Genomic DNA, 20,786 nt, shown 5'->3' on the forward strand with positions numbered 1-20,786 from the left:
TCAGATTAGATTATTTAGGAATCTGACACACTATTCATATTGTCATTTCTGCTTCTTTCTCACCATTGTAATATTTTCTGGTGATTTGTCTGTCACCAGTAAACTCAAACATGATTTCCTGAGAGCTCATAATTTAGCTAAGACATCCTTTGACATTTCAATTGTCATTTGTCATTTCAATTTCATTTCATTGTCAATTCAATTCATTTCAATAATTTTAAAACCAAGATCATGAAAAAAAAAAAGCACCAGAAATAAAGGTTTGTAGGGCTATGGGTAGTATAGTTGAGGTGGTAGAGAGCTTGCCTAACACACACCAAAAGCCCTGCAATTCTCATCAAGGAATGAACCAGGTGTGGTGGCACAGACCTGCAATCCCAGTACTAAGGTGGAGGGAGGAGGACCAGAAGTTCAAGGTCATCCTTGGCTATACGGTGAGTTGGAAGCCAGCCTCAATCTATCTTAGTTAACTATATTAGAGAGAAGACTACAACTGACATCTATATAGAGAGCTGAGATAAAAAATTAAAACAGAGACAAACAGGTGTTGATCAATTAGAACAAGAGACTCAAACTCAATTCATAGAATCAAATAAGGAATGAATGAAAACATATGCAGACTAACATGCCCAATAAAAGAGAGAGAGCTGTTGACACCATGCTGCCTCTCGCTGACTTCTGGCCCGAGAAGGGGTTCAGTAATAAGGTGCTCATATAACTCACTAGTGGGTTTGCTGGCGTGTATAAAGTGGATTGCCAGCAAACCCACTAGTGATAACACACACACACACACACACACACACACACACATACAAAGAACTGGTTTTAAAACTCACAGGAGTGCCCCCTGTACTGCAGGGTGAAGAAACCTCATCACTACAGGCCGGGTACTGTGGCACTCCCTGGATTCAGCCGCATTCAGAAGCCCACTAAACCTGAGTCATAAGCTCTCCTGCCAACATCCAGTGTGAGAAATTGCTCAGGACTTGAAAACAGACCTGTGTTTCCACAGTCCAGCTGTTAGTGCTTTGTAAGGAGGCAGTGAAGTCTATCTAGCTGGACTTTTTGAAGATCCCAACCTATTATGCCAAAAGATATCCAGCTAGCAGGCCGCACACTGGGAACTTACATAAGAGTCCCACTGTGAGAGGAAACATTTCATTCTCAAAGAAAAATGTTTCCCTGTTCTTTCTGTTTTCAGTAATTCAAAATGTTAGTTACTTTCTCCATAGGATTAAAAGGTATCTAAGTATATGACTGTGAATGCAAAAAACAGGGGACAGTAATCAAGTATTGACAGTTTTTCTGTTCTCATTTGTGTATGAATTTTTAATACAAATACGAGATGTAAATACAGCATGCAAGTCAAAATGTTTCAGTGAAGGCATTCCAACAGTTCAAATTTATGACAATTATAAATAAACCCATTAAATTTTTCTGGAGAAAAGGGAGCAAGAAATTAAAATCATAAAAATTAAAATAAACATTGAAACATAGTGCCAGTCACTAATAGTGCTAACAGTTGGGGGCTAAGGCAGGAGGAACAAGAGTCCCAGGTCAGCCTGGGCTACACATGGAGAGCCTATATTTATAACAAATAGGAGGGAGAGAGGAGGGAACCAGGCACACTATCTACAAGAGTTTCAAAACCACAGCTGTGGCCTAAATTCTTCCCTTTTTCTACTCCTATTTTATGCTAGTCTAACCACTAAGTTCATTAATAGAAACAGGTTCTAGAGAAAAAAGGAATAGAAGTCGAATAAGCAATTATTTTTACTCATTTCTTTTAAAAATGCTACAGAACATCCATGCAAAGATGAAAGTCGAGCAAATCTATTTGCCCAGAAAGACCAGATTTACTCACTTCTACAATTTCTTCTTTTAACACAGCTCTACGACTTTAAAAATTAAACTATATAAAATTTGTTAGACAATCTTACTTAAATAAAAGTCAGCCTGCTCCTTCCAATGGTATTTCTAACACCTATGTAAGCCAAAAAAAACCAAAAAAGATAATACAATAGTCATTTTAAAAAGCATCAACGTATATATAAAAGTAACTCCCTCAATTCTGTTCTGGGCTTTCTGTCATAGTAGTTACCTTGTCTCCTTATTCACAGAATGAGATGAAAGAAAAAAAGGCTTCAAGTATATATAGTTTCTAATAGCACAGAAAAGCTAACTGCATAAAGCCAAACTGACTACACTTTAAGCCTCTATACAGATGGAATTTGCCAAAGAGAATTACACACACACACACACACACACACACACACACAATCTTAATTCTCAGGTACCATGCTCAACTGTTGGTACATTTATTTCTTAAAAGAATAAAAATAGTAAAAATAGTAAAAAAAAAAAAAAAAAAAAAAGGCTTAGGTGTCAGAGAGTGACATTACAGGGTACTGCCAGCATGAGTGTGTTTATTCTGTTTGTCCTTCAGTAAGGAGCAGCCCTTAAAAGTCCACAATCTTTTCCTGTTCTTTCTCTCCAACCACAATAACCTTTTGTATCCTTCCTTCACTAGCAACATTCTGCCAAAGACTACAGGAAGTACATTAATACACAGAAGTTGCCTGCAGCAATTCCAGCTTGAGTACTGCAAATGAATTTACAAACAGTTTAGTGACTAGCTATCTTCAAGACAGACTTGATTTTACCCTAAGATTTTAGTGCTACTTGGCCATCTTTTAGGGCTACTTTATTTGCAGAGATCCATTTGTTATGTTAGTATAAACACACGTGCGAATCATCTGTTACTTCTGGAGAATTACAAAGTGAACTTCATAAAACATGCTTAAAAATAAAACATTAATACTCCTGCAGGAAACTGAAACTGCCACACAACCCAAAAAGGTTCACTACTCAAATTTCATTAAATGTAAATTAAATGAGAGTCAGCAACATTTCTCTTTATTTTCTTTTTTTTTTAAATTCCTAACACTCCTCTAAAGATATATTACAAGTACTGCATGTGCTTGAAGGAACAACCTTTAAATTAATGTCAAATGATCTATCTCAAGTTTAAACACTTTTACACATACATACATACATACATACATACATACATACATACATACATTGGAAAGATTCTCATTCTCTAGTACATGCTCTCCTGAAACTCATCACAAGCCTCCAAAGTCCTGAAATTACGTGCACACCTGTCCGTTTCTCTCTTAATAAACAATTTGTATTTCATTTGAAAATTTAAGGCAAATTAAGTTTCACAAAAGATTAGTCAAATAGCAGTAAAGCCCAAAGACCGCACCTATTCTCCCAGGCAGAACTTGGCTTTTTAAAATATTTTAGTGTTAGAGTGACTCTTCTATACATTCTCTGAATCTTATAAGTGTTCAATCTTTGTGAAATTAATCTTTTGTATAGAGAATGTTAGTATTACTAATAAAAATTTGTATGTGATATTAAAGAATGGACATTTGACCAAAATGCCATGTCAGTGGCTTTGAATGGAAAGAATTTAGTATAGTTGACTGGAAGACTACATATATCCATAGAAAGAAATGCAAGAACTACACCCACCCCCACTCCCTTTGTGGGCATTGTACTTGGTGTTTTGTCAATATATAAAAAGATTTTTAAATAAACATGTAATTCTAAGATAGGATATCATTAGCTTAAGAATGTAGCAAAGTGATGAAATTTGCCTATCATGTATTTGGTCCTGGGTTCAATCCCCAGTACCACAACATGAATAAAATGAGACAGAATAATACTAAAAACAATGAAATGGGCTGAACATGGCAGCATGTGTTATTACTCCCAGCACTTGGGAGGCAAAGGCAGGAGGATCGCTAAAGTAGAAGCCAGTCTATTCTACATGCGAGGTCCAAGTCAACCGGAAATATACTTGGAGATTATGTCTCAAAGAAAGGAAAGGGAATTAAAATTGATACATTGGGAAAGGGGGACAAATATGTATGAACATGAGACCCTTTATTTTATATGTTGAACTAAAAATTTTAAATAATTTTAAAATAGGTAAAGTAGTAAGAAGATAATAAGTTCAAAACATAAATTAGAATTCCTTTTCTCCTTTTTTCTTTCCTTCTTTTTTCTTCTCTCTTTCTTTCAGTGCAGGAGACCAAAGTCTTGTGCATACTAGGCAAATACTCTGAGCTATATTAGCAGTCACTGTTGTATGGGGATATATAAGACAGACTTTCTTATTTATTCACGTTATGTGTAAGGAGGTGTAAGGGTGTGTGTGTGTGTGTGTGTGTGTGTGTGTGTGTGTGGAGTTCAGAGGACTATTTCAACTGTCAGTCTTCAAATTCTACCTTGTTTAAGACATAGTCTCTTCTTAGTTGTGGCCATGTATGCTAGCATTGCTGCCAGTGTGGGTGGCAATTCTCTTATTCAACTCCCATCCTACAGGAGATTACAGATGCATGCTACTACATCTGGCTTGTTTGTGGGTTCTGAGGATCCCAGATCATCACTTTGATATAACAAAAAATTACTCCCTGCACCATCTTTTCAACCCAATCTTCCTATTTAGAAGGCACACCAACAATAAATAACAGCTGAAACCATGGAGCTCCCAAAATGGACCATTAGATAGTACAATGACAGAAAGAGATAGTATCACTGGAAAGCCCCACAATAATGGCAAATGCTGAAATTTTCAACTAATTTTTAAATGTTTATATGTAGGCACTGGAGAGATAGCTCAGTGGCTAAGAACAATGGATGCTCTTACAGAGGACCCAAGTTCGATTCCCAGCACCCATAACTGTCTATAATTTGAGTTCACACTGTCTATAATTCAAGTACTAGGGGATCTGATACCCTCTCAGCTTCCACAGACACTAGGCACACAGAGAATTACAAGAAGGCAAAACACTAGTACACAAAATAAAATAATTTAAAATTTCCATGTATATATATATATATATATGTATATATACATATATATATACACATATATATGTAATAGTTAAACATATATGCCTTTTAAAAATATTTACTAGCTTAAACCAAAAACAAATGCTAAAATTAAGACAAATTCTATTTGATTTTTTCTCTAAGCTTTGCCAAACATTTCAATGTAATTAAATTTCGTATTTCCAGAAAAGAAGCAAAATATGACACAACAAAAAAGTAGAGCAAATGATTTTGGAAGATGTAAGAATCTGTCATCATTCCTGGAGATTCAACCATAAAAACTGAACCATATCTATGGAATTTTCTAACCTACCACAGCCACCAAACAAATCATAAAATCTTATTAGGCTCAATATCACTTATGTAGGAATATCACTATATAATCCTGAGTCTAAAGTTCAGATCCCTGGTGCCCATATAAATATGGGGCCAGCATGGTGGTCCACCTGTAATCTTAGTACTCTGAGGTGCAGACACAGGATCCCTAAACAAGCTGTCTACCTAGACTAACTCTGCCAGCCCTGGTTCAAGTGAGAAACCTCACCTACGATAAGACTTTAGATTTTAAATGGATCAAAAAAGGGGAATTAACTATAACTAGAGACCTTGTCTCAAAAATGAAACAAAACAAAATTAATTTTGGCAGGTCCTGGTGGCATACAGCACTTTAATCCCAGCACTCAAGAGGCAGAGGCAAGCAGATCTTTGTGAGTTTGAAGCCAGTCTATTCCACACAGTCAATTTAGGGTCAGCCAGGATGACTTGATTAGAGCTTGTCTTTTGTCTTTTTTAAAAAAAGAATCAAACAGTGGTGGTGGCACACATCTTTAATCCCAGAATCCTGGAAGCAGAGGCAGATAAATATCTGAGTTCTAGGCCAGCCTGGTCTACAGAGCAAATTTCAGAGCAGCCAAGTCATAGAGAAACCTTGTGCCAAACAACCAAAAAGAAATTTTCTTTAAGGAAACCAAAGGTTAGATGGTCAAAGTGGGCAGGCGGCCGAAGATTTCAAGGTTCTTTTTGACAGGAGATCTGATCTTAAGCCAAGAAGAGGCGTACCTACAACAGGAACTGCAATCCCTCACTCACCTGTGCATACTCTCTTTCAATAGCAGCCTTCTTCTGACTGAAAGTCCTAGAAATACAAACAAAAATCAAATTGTCAAAAGCAGAACTTTAAAACCCATGTAAATTTATCAACACAGCTTTAAATACTGCTAGTAAGATATATGGGGGGGGGGGGGGAATGTTCCTCTTTATGAGCTCAGGAAACAATACCAGCACAGTCTCTGCAGTTTCTCACAGCAGTTACAGCAATAAGTACAAGGCCGTGGAAGCTGTGATATAAGAATATACTTTCTGTACATGCATTTTTTTCAGATTCTATGGCTCATATGCTCATATGTTAATACTTATGGCTGGGCACAAAGGTGTATGCATACAGTCCCAGCTACTCAGGAGCCAGAGGCAGGAGCACTGCCCATAAGTTTAGAATTAGCTTAGGTAATATAGCAAAATTCCTGTCATCATCATCACCATTATAAATAATAATAATAATAATAATAATAATAATAACAACAACAATAAAGCAAAGAAGTACCCAAACAAACAAACAACCCAACTAAATGGCCAATAACAATGAAAACAAAATTCTGTGATAAACAGCTCCAAAGCTGAAGAGACAGCTCAATGGTAAAGTACTTAATACTCTGTCTAATGACCTGAGTTCAGATCCCTAGAACCCACATACAAGCTGTGCAAGACACATGTGCACCAATAATCATAGCACATCACACTGGGAAATGAGAGGACAAACAAGAGAATCACTGGAAGTTTTCAAGTCAGCTAGTCTAGTATACACAGCAGTGAACAAAACAGAGACTGTCTCAACATGAACCAAGACCTGAAGTTGTCCTTTGACTTTCACACAAGCACAATGGCACATATGCATCCACCCAGAGACAGACAGACAGACACAGATACACACACCATAAAATGGATGGACAGACAGACGGATGGATGGATGGATGGATGGATGGATGGATGGATGGATGGATGGGTGGATAAGTGGATGGATGAGTTGATAAATGACTGGATGGATGGGTGGATGGGTAGATGGATGGATGGATCAATGGATCAATGGATCAATAAGTGGACGGAAAGACAGACAGACAGACAGATGACACTTAAACACACATAAGTACATCACACACACACATCCAAAAGATAAACAAGTGGGAAGGATTCTAGAAGATGGTATATAAGGAACAGCCAGGAATCTGTCACCAATCTAGACAACAATGACACTGGCAGAATCTGTTTTATGCAACCACTTTGAAATTACAGAGTCAATTGAATGCATGTTATTTACAGGTGGTGTGGAAGAGTGACTCCTCACCAATGCAAAAAGAGAAGAAAAAATATCCAAAAAGAAAGCACTAAATACTAAGAACAATTCTGTAGAAATTAATGGTCTAGCAAGATGGTTCAGTGAATAAAACCAACTCCTGTAGTCAGTTTCTCTCTCTCTCTCTCTCTCTCTCTCTCTCTCTCTCTCTCTCTCTCTCTCTCTTTCACACACACACACACACACACACACACACACACACACGCACACACGCACGCACGCAGACACGCACATGCACACCTCAAAACCTTTTTAAAGAGATTATATGCCAACAAATTAGGTAACATTAATGAAAACAAATATCTAAAGATAAATTCTATCAAGGCCAAAACAATTCATTCAGAAAGATGGTTCTGTGGGTTAACAAATGACAATTATTCCTTATAAACATAAATGAAAAATATTTCAACACAAAATTAGCAAACCAAGTTCATCACCACATTATGAAAAATACAGGGGGGCTGGAGAGAGATGGCTCAGCAGTTCAGAGTACCTCTTGGAGAGGACTGGGGATCCATTCCCATCACACATGAAGTGTCTCACAACTATCAGTAACTCCAATTCCACCAGATCCAACACCTTCTTCTAACCTTGAGCACCAGGCACATATGTAGTATACATACATACGTACATACATACATACAAACATACATACAGGCAAAAATACTCATACATATAAATAAATATAAAATAAAAATTCACATCAAAATCAAGTAGAGTTTATTTGCAGAATACCAATTGTTTCAACACATAAAAATAATCACTATAACTAACAGAAATTAAGGTGAAAAAACAATTGAGTATACCCAGCAAGCGCCTAAACACACATACACACACACACACAAAATATATTCGACATTTTAACAAATTTCTATATACTTTCATGATTAACAGTGTTAGATGAAAAAAGAACTTTTTAGATTATTTATTTTATTGTTATGAATATTTTGCCTGCATGTACTTGTGTGTACCCCATTTGTACCGGTACTTGTAGAGGTCAGAAAAGGGCTCTGGAACAACTAAAACTAAAGTTACAGATGGCTGTGAGCTGCCATGTGAGTACTGGGCATCATATTGGGCCCTTTACAAGAGCACTTTACAAGTGCTGTTAACTGCTGAGCTAATTCTCCAGCCCAGGTGGTATAATCTTACGTGGAGAAGGTCAGAACAATTATACAAAATATCTACTGGAACTAGAATATGAACTCAGGGAAATAGTGAAATACAAAGTTAACAAATTCAGCTACATTTCCACATACCATGATCAGTGCTTAAAGGAAATGAACACAAAGTCCACTAAGAAAAGTATCAAAAAAGAAGAAATTCAATTTCCCCCACCAGAAAAAAAGTAGAGTGTGGCATGTAAGGCAAGACCTTAATTCTCAGTGATATTTTACATTACTATTAAGTATCCAAGATACAGACCTTTATAAAATTTTTTAAATGTAATTATGAGAAAACATAAATTACCTATGAATATATATTTATATAATATAAATACACTAAAACAGTAATGGAAATTTTCCTAAATCATGGAATTACAAGTTTTTGCTTTCCCTTCTCATCCTATAATTTCTGATATTTACCATTTCACCTCTAAAAACATCTGGAAAACCTGTCAATAAATTTTCTAAGTAGGATTTTTCCAAAGAGTCAGTGGCTCTTTAGATCCTCTTCAACTGCTTCACTTTATTCTGTAGTGCTATCTTCTACACTGCAAAAAGTAGGATTTTTCATATTTTATAAAAAAAAAAAAAAAAGAAAGAAAATATTTAAATCACTTAGGCTTAACTATTACTCATCTTGAAATAAGGCTATCTGGACCAGTAATATGGCTCAGCAGTCAAAAGTGCTTGCTGCCAAGTCAGACAACCCGAGTTCAATCCCCAGAACCCACAATGCAGGGCAGAACTGACACTCATAGCTGTCCTCTGACCTCTACACACATGCCATGCCACACATGTCCATATACATATGCACAAAATAAGCTTACATAAACATTTTCAAAGGAAGAAAAATGTTTATGTGAGTTCTAAGCATAAACAAACTGAGTCTATTATTCTGAGTATACGAGTCAACTAATTTAAATATTTTCAAACTTCGTCATCCTGTGTGGTGTTCCTATTCTTTTCTCTTATCCCTTGGTAATCACTAATGTAAATTTCTGTCTCCACAAATTTGCCTAGTCTATATATTTCATATGAAAGGAATAAGACAACATGAGACTTTTTGTACCTGGATTCTTTCAGTTAGCTTACTTAAAAAAAAATGTGTGTGTATATGTATTTGCATGTGTATACACACAAGCATGGTGCATATGAAGGTCAAAGGGTAACTTGAGGTATCCACCTATTTCAACATAGGATTTATCATTCACCTGAAGTTCACCCATTTGACTACAATGGCTGGCCAGCAAGCCCAAGGATCCTCCCGTCTCTACTTCCCCAGTGCTGGAATTACACGCACCACTACATCCAGCAATTTTACATGTGTTCTAGAGATGGAACTCAGGTCCTCATGCTTGTGAGTGCTTTACTGAGCCATCCTCCCAACCACATTTAGCTTATAAGATTCGTCCAAGTAATGTGTCATCAATACTTCATCTATTTTTCACTGCTTTTAATCCACCATATTATACCACATTTTGTTTATTCCTTCATCTACTGATAGACATCTGAGTCATTCCCACGTTAGCTATTAAAGATAGTGTTGCCATAAGCATCCATACATATTATACGCTCACACTATTGTATGTATATAATGTGTATGTATGGCTGCACGCATGCTATATAACACATTGTAAAGGTTCGTGAAGGTCAGAGAACAACTTCATTGTATTAGTTCCCTACTTCCACCTTCACATAAATTCTGATGATTGGACTTAGTTCATCAGGATTTATCCACTGAGTCATCTGCTGGCCTGAGATGTTTATTTTAAATTATCTTGTGTATGTTTAAGTAGATTGGCTACAGCATATGAAAATTTTGCTTTAACTTTTGAGGAACTTTTGGAAGACTCTTAACACCTAGTGTACTATTTTATACATGTGGCACATTAAAGCAAATCTTTCAAAATAAGCCACGTATGGTAGTGGTAGTACATACCTATAATCCCAGCTACCTGGGGGGGAGAGGAAGGAAGATCAGAAGTAGGAGCTCAGCCTGGCCAGGTTCGCAAGACCTTGTTTCAAAATAAAATGAAAAGGGCTAGGGATGTATGTAGTACAGTAGTAGAGTGCTTACCTAGAACGTACTATGCCCTGAGAACTGAACTCCCTAAATCATGAATGTTCTTTAGGGTTTTGTTGTTGTTGTTGTTGTTGTTGTTGTTGCTGTTGTTGTTTTGTTTTGCTTTGAATGGAGGCTCCCTTGGTAGCCATGCTGGCTCCAAACTCCCCATCTCCCTACCTCAACTTGCAGAGTGTTGGGATTACAAGCCACAACCCACATATTAAGAACCACTGTTCTAACAGAACAGTCCACACTCTTACCCTCTGGGCCTTCTCTAGCCTCATAGAGATGTTCTTAATGGCATCTAAAATAGAGAATCTTAGAGACTATGCATGTAGCTCAGAAGTAGAAGCTCTGGGCCTTCTCTAGCCTCATAGAGATGTTCTTAATGGCATCTAGAATAGAGAATCTTAGAGACTATGCATGTAGCTCAGAAGTAGAAGCTCTACTTAGCACATGAGAAGATATGATCAGGGTAGTGGTTGCTGACTGGAAATTTTTTAAAAAATTAATTTGTCACATCAGTGTTATCTCTAATCATTAGAAAACCCACAGAATCAACTAACGTAGGCTCGCAGGGACTCACAGAGACTGAACTGCCAACCAGGGAGTCTTCACAGGACTGACCTAACTGTGTACATCATGGCTGCATAGCTTGGTCTTCTGGTAGGAACAGGGTCTGGCTCTGGCTCTTATCTGTTTCTGGGACGCTTTTCTTCCCACTGGGTTGCCTTTCCAACCTTAATATGAGGTGAGGTGCCTAGTTTTATTGCAAACTTAGATGCCATATTTAGATGATATTCCTGGGGGCCTGCCCTTTTCTGAAGGGAAATGAAGGAGTGGATTGGGGGACTGGGAGGGGACAAGGAGAAGAGAAGGGAAAGTGTAGCCAGCATGTAAGATATGAGAGAAAATACATTTTAAAATGGAAAAATTGAAGGCCTAGAATTATGAATCCTTCACAGAAAATATTCATTTTATTTTGTTCAAATTCATCAGAGATATAACCATGATAGATATGGCCTTACAAAATGAATTTCTTAATTCAGAAGCCCTGATAATAAAAATTATTCCCTAATGCATAAGCTGCAGAATGAATGCTATGTTAGCATTATGAGAAATGTATTATGTTGTTTATACTCCTCAGAGCTTGGGTGAGCAGGAATACTGTGAGCAAGCAGAGCTAACCTACCTACCTACCTATCCATCCATCCACATACATATGGGTTTGGATAGAGATACAGGTGTTTGCTTGTTTGTTAGATAAAGTCTTGTCAAGTAGCCCAGACTGACTCAAACTCACCCCACCCCCACCTCTACCTGCCAAGTGCTGTAAATACAGATAGGCACAGGCACCTAAGTCTGAGCAATGGATCCCAAAAGAAGCTGAAGATACTCAGTGATTCATGCTTATTGTTGCTCTACTTACAAGCTCTCCACAAAAGGCAGAAGAGATATAATGTAATTCTTAAAGGCCCCAGGCCTTTTAGAAGGGTAAGTGATTATTCACTCCAACTTAAAGTCACCATCTGCAATGGCCCCTACACAGCAGTTGGCCTGACCTCCTCTGAAGCTTTAAAAGCAGACACTGTTTTAGAAGTCCTAGATTTAGGCTTCCTCCAATATAAGGCTTTTTTTTTTCACCTCAAAAATCTGTCATTCAGTGTGACTGCCTTCTTCTGTGGTCTTAGCTCTATCTTCTGAATAACATGCTATAGCTTCTCCATGAGAATTAGCTGCTTTTTCTTTAACTAGCATAAAGATGGCTTTTTTTCCGTAAATGTCATCAGTCAACTAGCTGGCTTCAAATCTTCCTCTGCAGTTTTTTTACCTTTCCCAGTGTTCACAGACTTGAAGGGAGTAGGGTAGGCTCTGGTTAAGGCTTTGGATAATGCAGTGGCTGGTGTGATACATGCAAACAACAGAAACTTTCTCTAAAGCAAAAAGGCTTTTATGCTTTCCCTGTCTCCTATCACTTGTGTCTCCTAGAGTAACAATTTTAAATTTCCTTTTCCAGCCTTTAGTCCAAACTTGACACAAAAGGCCTATCTTTCAAGACGCCTTCCCCACTAACCTTAATCATTTCTAACTTTTGCCCTCAAGGGAAACAAATGCACCCCTCACTTCAACTGCCTAATTTCCATATAGTCGGGAGTAGGAAAGTCCAGAAAATGAAAAGGTATGGCATCAGATGATCAGCAGAGCAGTCAGAACACATACAGTAGTTATTAAATTCTCCATTTGATGTGTTTACAGTTCATGGTATCTCAAAATAATATAATAGTAACATGAGAGGTCACTGACTTCAGAGCAATATACAAGCAATAATGGAAAAGTTGCCAATTATTTCAAGAATTATCAAAATCAATGGTTGGGGATTTAGCTCATTGGTAGAGCACTTCCCTAGCAAATACAAGGCCCTGGGTTTGGCCTCGGCTCTGGGGAAAAAAAAATTATCAAAATCTGACCTAGAGACACAAAGTAGCAAATCTCTGGAAAAAAACAGTACCAACTAATTTATTTACACCAGGCTATCACAAACCTTTCATTAAATTTACTTTTATTTTACTGTGTTTTATTTTATTTGGGGTTACAAATTCTTACTACATTGCCAAGACTGACATTAAACTCATAGGCTCAGACTTTTCTAAAGTAGATGGAACTATAGACATGTTCTACCATATCAAACATCAGAGTTTCAATTTACAAAATAAACAAAACAAACTACATACTCTGAAGCACAATAAAATAAGGTGTGCCAGCATAAAGAATGAGCTACGAACCTTGCTTTGAAACGATTCACCAACAGAAGACCTACAAATGCTACAGACAAGTAGGAACTTCTTGTCTTAGATCCCCTTAATTTTCCTGACTATACCTTAGTTTCTTATCAATAAAATCAGAAGGTAAAGCTGTGTTTTGGTTCATGTCTACAATCCCTGCATTGAGGAGGCTACAAGAGTATCTTAAGTTTAAAGCTAACCTATGCTACATAGAGATCTACAGGTCTGTCTAGGTTACATAAAGAGACTGGGTATTAGGGGTGGGGAGTAGGGCAAATGTATACTACCGTGAGAGACAGCGTAGAATTATAAAAATTAAATTAGTTTATGTTTTTAAAGCACTTCGAACAAATAGCACATGGTAACTACTACAAATTTACTTATTAAGTAATCTAGCTTCAACATTTCGACTAACGGAATATAGAAAATGCTAACAAAAATGTGGATTTTAGTACTATATATAGTCTTAAATGACAGAAAAAGTCAGAATACTACCCTTCTCAGAAATCACCAAAAGTAACTGAAGATTTAAAAAAAAAAACAGAAATAAATCATAAATGTAAAGTCAAACATGTGGTTTCATACTAAATCCAGCTCTCAGGTGTCTGAAACAGCACTTTGACAATTTTAAGGCCAACCCAGGCTACATAGTAAGATACTGTCTTTTAAAAAGAAAAATGTTAACATGAGCTCCAACAAAAGCAGAAGATATACAACATAGAAGTAGAAAATGTGTTAAAACGAAAGACATCTGGATAACAAAGGAAAAATTAGGACGTGGGCTTCAAGTCTCCGAAAAAGGGGGGACTACATTTCTTCACAGCAGTTCCGGAGGCACAAAACTTAAAATCAGCATTTGCAACAAGAAAACTGGTACTCTGGGCTGGCAGAGGGGTTTCCTTCGTGTTTTGAAGAAGCAGAGACAAAACTGAATTAGGAATTACACAAACAAGCTGGCGACAAGCTGGTGCAGCAATGCGAATCTGCACTGCCGTCAGCCTGGTGAGATGGCAGGCTGAGGAGAAGGGGCTCTGGGGGTCCTGGAACTTACTACACAGTCCAGATGGTCCTTGAAATCACAATCTTCCTAACTTAACCTCCCAAGAACTAGCATTACAGATATGCATGCATGCCCACAAAATAAATGTCTTTTCAAACTCATACATGCAACCCTGCTCATAAAAAGTACTACTATACAACTGGACAACAGCAACCACTGTGGGCCACCAATATTTGATATCCTAAGAAATGCTTTGTGAAAAAAACCCCACCATATTAAAAAAAAAAAGGAAGAAGGAAAATAAATAGAATTTTTTAAAGAAAAGGGGATGGGGCTGACCAGAAGAAAAATAATGCTCGCTGCTTTGCACGGCAGTGCACATCAGTTATCCCAATACCGACTACTAGCCTGCTCCTCCCAATCTGCTGAGCCTGTTTTCTTATATCACCCAGGACCACCGGCTTAGAAGTGGCACTGCCAACAGTGAACCAGGCCCTCCCACATAAATCATTAATCAGGAAAGTGTCCCACAGATTTTCTCACAGGTAATCTGATGGAGGTATTTTCTCAACTGAGAAACCAAGCATCACACGAAACAAACCGTGAACATGAATCCAGTGGTAGAACAACTGCCTGATAAATCCAAGCCCCTGGGTGCAACTCCCAGCACCAGAAAATTCATCTGTTAATTAATTAGTTAATTAAAACACATGCCTTTATTCCCAGCACATGGGAAGCACAGGCAGATAGAGCTCTGAAAGTGCAAGGCCAACATGATCTATGCATCAAGTTCAAAGCTAGCCAGGGCTACAGTGAATCATCCTCCGAAAAACTAAAGGGTGGGGAGATGAATTTTACTGTATGTAAACAAAGTCCTCAATAATGTCCCTGCTACTTGAAAACCCCAAAACACTAACTTTTTCTTAATGTGTTGGGAGTGGGGAGATGGTTCAACTTGCCAAACAAACATGAGGAACTGAACTCAGATTCCCAGTACTCATGTAAAAATCCAAGTCCTGGGAGATGGAAATGGTGAATCACTGGGTCTTGCGAAAGAGCTAGTCTAGCTGAATTGGTAAGCTCTAAGTTAAATGAGAGACACTGTCTCAAAAGTAACAAGAAAAGCACTGCAGAGGGCAAAACACACCACACACACACACACAAATATTAAAAATACACACACAAAAGCTTTATCATTTCTGAAAACTTGACCAGCTACATTTTCTTGAGATCCAATCAGCTTTAATTTTGGTATCATCTCTTACAGAGATGATAACACTAACTGAAACCAGAATAGAATTCTAGAATACTCAGTAGTGAATACTCAGAAACTAGAATACTCATTAGTGAAATTCAAGATAGAAAAATATTATAGTTTCATGTGTTAAACAGAATAAAACGAAACATGGCTTTATGCCTATATTCCTTGCACTTAAGAGGCTGAGGCTGAAGGACTGCTACAAGTCTAGAGGAAGCATCATTTTCTATACTCCCAAAACACGTATTCATCTTACTGCTATATTACACTGAAAATAGCAGAATTTCTGCCTCCCCATTACCTTTCTCCTTCCCTTTTCTCCCCTGGATGTCAGAGAATTTGCTATGTATGTTGTGGGTGTGCCTGGTGCTGTTTGTATGTTAATGCTAATTCTGCTCTCCTGGGGAAGGGGGTGTCTGTGGACAAGGAGTGAGTCAGGTGACTTCTTGTGAACCAATCCCCTAATGAATAAAGGAGCCAATCATTGGGCAAGTAGGCGGGGCTTCCAGGTTGGAAAGGGAAAGAAAGGAAGCAGAACAGAGTTAGGTCCTTTTGGACAGGGATAGCAAGAGGACAAGATGTAGGTACAAGAGTCTCCCGGTTTCATTGGCAGATCTGTCAGGATTCACCACCAGAGGGCTTAGATATAATAGAGGGCTTAGATATAATGAGTCTTACAAGATTGGGATTTTAGTTGCCAATGTTTCTAAACTAAGTTTGTATTGTGTTACCCTTCATTCGGCAGCTCGTGGGTTGGCCTGAGGTGCACCATGAAGGCCATGGGGAATTTGAAGCATGGAATTGGCATAGCAGCAACCTGCTAGTGGGAGCCTAGTGAGCTGGGTGGAGAGATTGTGGAATTCTGAGTCAGTCTCCATGAGATAAAAACAGGTCGGCCATTGCTCGCCAGTGCATGGCAGACCAGGCTGCCAGGGCAGAGCGCTGCAGGCAGGAGCGCAAAAACATGCTGGTTTCTTTTGTTTTTAATATTTCCCGCAACAGACCAGGCTGACCTCAAACTCACAGAGATCTGCCTGCCTCTGCTTTCGGTATGCTAGGATTAAAAGGCATGGACCACCAGGCCCAGCACTTATCTCATTTATTCAGTTTTTATATCCACAAGCATTAAGCTTTATACTGACACAAAAATTTTCAATTAAATTAAAATTAATGTACATAAGGAATATAAACTATTCATTTCAAGTGAAGAAAAATGCACTTCATTTTTAAAAAAATAAGTGTCAAAATACTAAAAAGGAATTACCAACATTCTTCATACTGTTGACTCATTTTTACTGATGTGTACATGAGTATCTGTGTGTATGCCATGAAAGTGCAAGTACCCCCCCCAAAAAAAAGGACATTACTACCCCTGCAGCTGGAGTAAGCTGCCCAACATGGATACTGAGAAGGTAAGTAAGATCCAGTGGAACTGCAGCAGGCACTCAGCCAACCACTGAGTCATCTCTCTAGACCCCTTTTATGTCATTTTATATTTGTACAAATCATTAAATCTAAATCTAATTATAAAAAGCCACATGACATGCTCTTCTCCTCACTGTTCCCCATGTTAAACAAATCCTTCTCCAGAAAAAGGTTGTGATAAGGTCACAGGAGCTACCCTATCCAATTACATTAGGGCAGTGGGAAGCCTGTGATTGGACAGGGAAAAGGGAGGCAGGGCTAAGAGTTGCAGAGACAAGGAGTATCTTGGGATGGCAGAGGAGTGAATCAGCATGGCTATGACCGGCCACAGGTTGTTATGTCATAAAGGTTAGAATATTGGGATAATTTGTCTAATCTAAGTGGTCAGTTTTTATCATTATCAATTGGTTTTGAAATTATTGTATCAGCATCTTGTGTACTGATGATTTATTGTTATATAAATATGATTGGTTAACTATAAACATTGAGTCTTCTTTTTACCAGGTTACTATGTATTGTGTTATCAAACCACGAGGATGGCGGATCTATTTGGCTTTTGGAATGTGTGACAGAGCCTGTGGGACCGTCCTGGGACATGGTGTTGTGGTGGCCCACTGGTAGTTGAGTGGGAATGTGGCCTGGCAGGGCCTGAGAGTTGGTGGGTTGAGAGAAGCAGGAGCGTGGAGAGTTGGCAGGTTCATGTTTTTAATATTTCCCGCAACACTATAGCCTTTTTGTTTGTTTGGGGTTGTTTTTTGAGGCGGAGTCTATGTATTCCTGGCTTCCTGGAGTTCACTGTGTAGACCAGAGCGACCTTGAATTCATAGAACTCCTGCCTCTGCCACCTGTCGGAGCAAAGGCATGCACCACAATGACTGGCTAGCCTTTTAATTTTTTAAAAGCACCCATGTAACCTTCCTTTTTACAATGTCTAAAACAAGATGCCTGGAGTCCTAGTAAATACTACTGCAAATTGTAAGTGAAAAATACAAAACTAGGAAAAGAGCAGCTCCCAAGGAACTGACAGTCACACTTTCCAACCACGCATAGAATTCATCTTAAATGTAGGCTGAAATAAAGAAGCTAGTGGCTATCCGTGTAATTCCAGCCCAGCTCACTTGGCTCAATGCTTGGCATTAGTGAGAAACACCATGTACACTTTACACCTGGTGCAATTAAATAGCACACAAGGTAATATCGCTTTACTCTGCTTGTACTGAGCAGAAGAAAACGATAGGGTGGAGAGGGCAAAAATAGTACAGTCAGGCACAGGGGCACACGCCTATAATCCCAGTGCTACAAAGGCAAGAGGCTCAGGAGTGGAAGGCCAGTCTTGGCTTCAAAGTTAAAATTCAAGGCCAGTCTCAATCCTGTCTCAAAAACAAATCATTAATTTAAATCACAAGATCTAGAATAATCAGTAGTGAAATACAAACTAAAAAAAAAAATTGTAGTTTCATGTGTTAAACAGAATAAAGCCAAACATGGCTTTATGCCTATATTCCTAGCACTAGCACTTGGGAGGCTGAGGCTGGAGGACTGCTGCAAGTTCAGGATCAGCCTGATGTATATAGAAAGTACTACAAAGAAATACATTTATTTGAAGCAGTCTAGTAACACAGCCTGTCTATAAAAGCGATAATAATCTCTTGTCTTAACAGCATTTCAAGGTTTTATTTAATAGTAATTCTTTCACATATCACCTGATATTCAGAATTGTCCTAACTGACCTCAGATTTTTCTTTCTTTCTTTCTTTCTTTCTTTCTTTCTTTCTTTCTTTCTTTCTTTCTTTCTTTTTCTCTCTCTCTCTCCCTCCCTTCCTCCCTTCCTCCCCTCCCTCCCTCTCTCTCTCTCTCTCTCTCTCTCTCTCTCTCTCTCTCTCTCTTTCTTTCTTTCTTTTTTTGAGACAGCGTTTCTCTGTATAGCTCTGGCTGTCCTGAAACTCACTCTGTAGACCAGGCTGGCCTTGAACTCAGAAATCCACCTGCTTCTGCCTCCCAGAGTGCTGGGATTACAGGCATGTGCCACCACTGCCCCGCTGACCTCAGATTTCTTAAATTTATAATCTGTTTCACAAATTTTAAGAGGGAAAGGCCTTTTTCTATATTAGAATTCTAGATTTAGAGGTTAAGAGCTGATGCTTAAATGAGTCTTTCATCTATGGATTAGTATATATTTCTACATTAGCTCAAGTCTTCTTTTATAACTGCAGAAAGTTATTTTTTTATTCTTTCCATAAAGCTTTGGCACAGCACTAAAGATTTAATCTTGAGTGTCCTCATGAGTCAGCGTGTTTACTACAGCTCTTGTAAGTGGAATCATCTTCCTGCTACTTTTATAAATGGTAATTTCTAGCATATATAAGCAATGTTCATTTTATTGTAACTAGCAGCCTTGCTCAATTCTCATTAGTTCTCAGATTTTGTTTCTATTCTCAGGTGAGTCCACATAGACAGTCCTCATTGGTGTGTGCTTATTTCTTTGCTTTGAGACAGGGCCTGACTCTGTAGACAGACTGCCTTGGAACACTAGAATTACAGCCATGCACCTCCATGCTTAGATCCTGTTTTTATTTATTTGTTTATTTATAATTATTTATTTATTTTATGTATATGAGTACACTGCCGTTGTTTTCAGACACACCAGAAGAGGGCATCAGATTCCATTACAGATTGTTGTGAGCTACCATGTGGTTGCTGGGAATTGAACTCAGGACCTCTGGAAGAGCAGCCAGTGCTCTTAACCACTGAGCCATCACTCGAGCCCCAAGTTTACTGTTTTTAAATGATGGGAAATTTAACATCTTTTTTTCCTAATCCTGTGTTCTTAGTCCTTTTTTCCTGTCTTCTCATATTGAGGAGTGAATTAGTCAGCATTCTTTAGGAGAAATAAAATGAACAAGAGAAAAAGAAGATACACAGGTAAGTGGCAGATAGAGACATAGGGATTTGAGAAACTGGGGGTGCTGACAAGTCTGAAATTTGTAGAGCAGGCTGGCAGGCTAGAAACTCAGGTGGCATTAGTGCTGCAGTCTTGAAGGAGAATTCCTTCTAGAAGCTTTCAGTTTTGCTCTTACTAAGGCCTTTCAATTGACTGAATAAGGCATACTAATTTCATTGAGGGTAATCTCTTTACCTTGAGTAAACTAACTATAAATGTCATGTCAACCACATCCACAAAATTCCTTCATAGCAACACAGTGATGGATAACTGATTAAGTAAGTGAGTACTTACTATACCTTGCCAAGCCAAAACATAATCTAACCACCATGGGGGGTGGGGGAGGTGGTATTTGTCTTGTCATGACCTTAATGTAAGGTCTTTTACACATCACCAATACATAAACGTGTCAACAGGCTTCTGATAGTCTTCAATACTAGACAGAACCTCCTGACTGGTCATAATCATTCTCCCTCCCCCCCCCCCTTTTTTTTGGTAAGCTGAGTTTTAGTTTTTATTTAAATACAGTCTCCCTACATATCACAGTTAGCCTGGAAGTTTCAACCTTCCTGCCTTAGCCTCCTACATGCTGAAACTGAAGGCATGTGCTACCATACCAGTTCTTAAATTTCTTTTTTTACCAAATATTCTGTTATGTTCATTTTTTTCTAATTTGTTGAGATGAACACTAAAGTCAACAAATTTTTAGTGTTTTTTTTCCCTTTTCTGACAAATTCATTAAGCCAGATAATAATGCATACTTGTAATTCCAGAACTCAAGAAGCAGAAATAGTAGGGAGAAAATGAGTTTGAGGCCAGCATGGGTTACAGTG

The 20,786-nt window shown here is 38.2% G+C and overlaps 1 protein-coding gene across 4 annotated transcripts in view; it reads right to left on the reverse strand.

Annotated features, from left to right (window-relative positions):
• Fchsd2 (FCH and double SH3 domains 2) overlaps positions 1-20,786 on the reverse strand; it is a 186,166-nt gene that overhangs the window by 128,057 nt on the left and 37,323 nt on the right. For all 4 annotated transcript variants that reach the window (XM_052157215.1, XM_052157221.1, XM_052157231.1 and 1 more), the window contains exon 3: positions 5,998-6,043. In XM_052157215.1, coding sequence (XP_052013175.1) covers positions 5,998-6,043 — 46 coding nt within the window. The remainder of the gene's footprint in view (positions 1-5,997; positions 6,044-20,786) is intronic.

The sequence above is a fragment of the Apodemus sylvaticus genome, chromosome 1 (genome assembly GCF_947179515.1).
Source record: "Apodemus sylvaticus chromosome 1, mApoSyl1.1, whole genome shotgun sequence".
NCBI classification, from domain to species: domain Eukaryota; kingdom Metazoa; phylum Chordata; class Mammalia; order Rodentia; family Muridae; genus Apodemus; species Apodemus sylvaticus.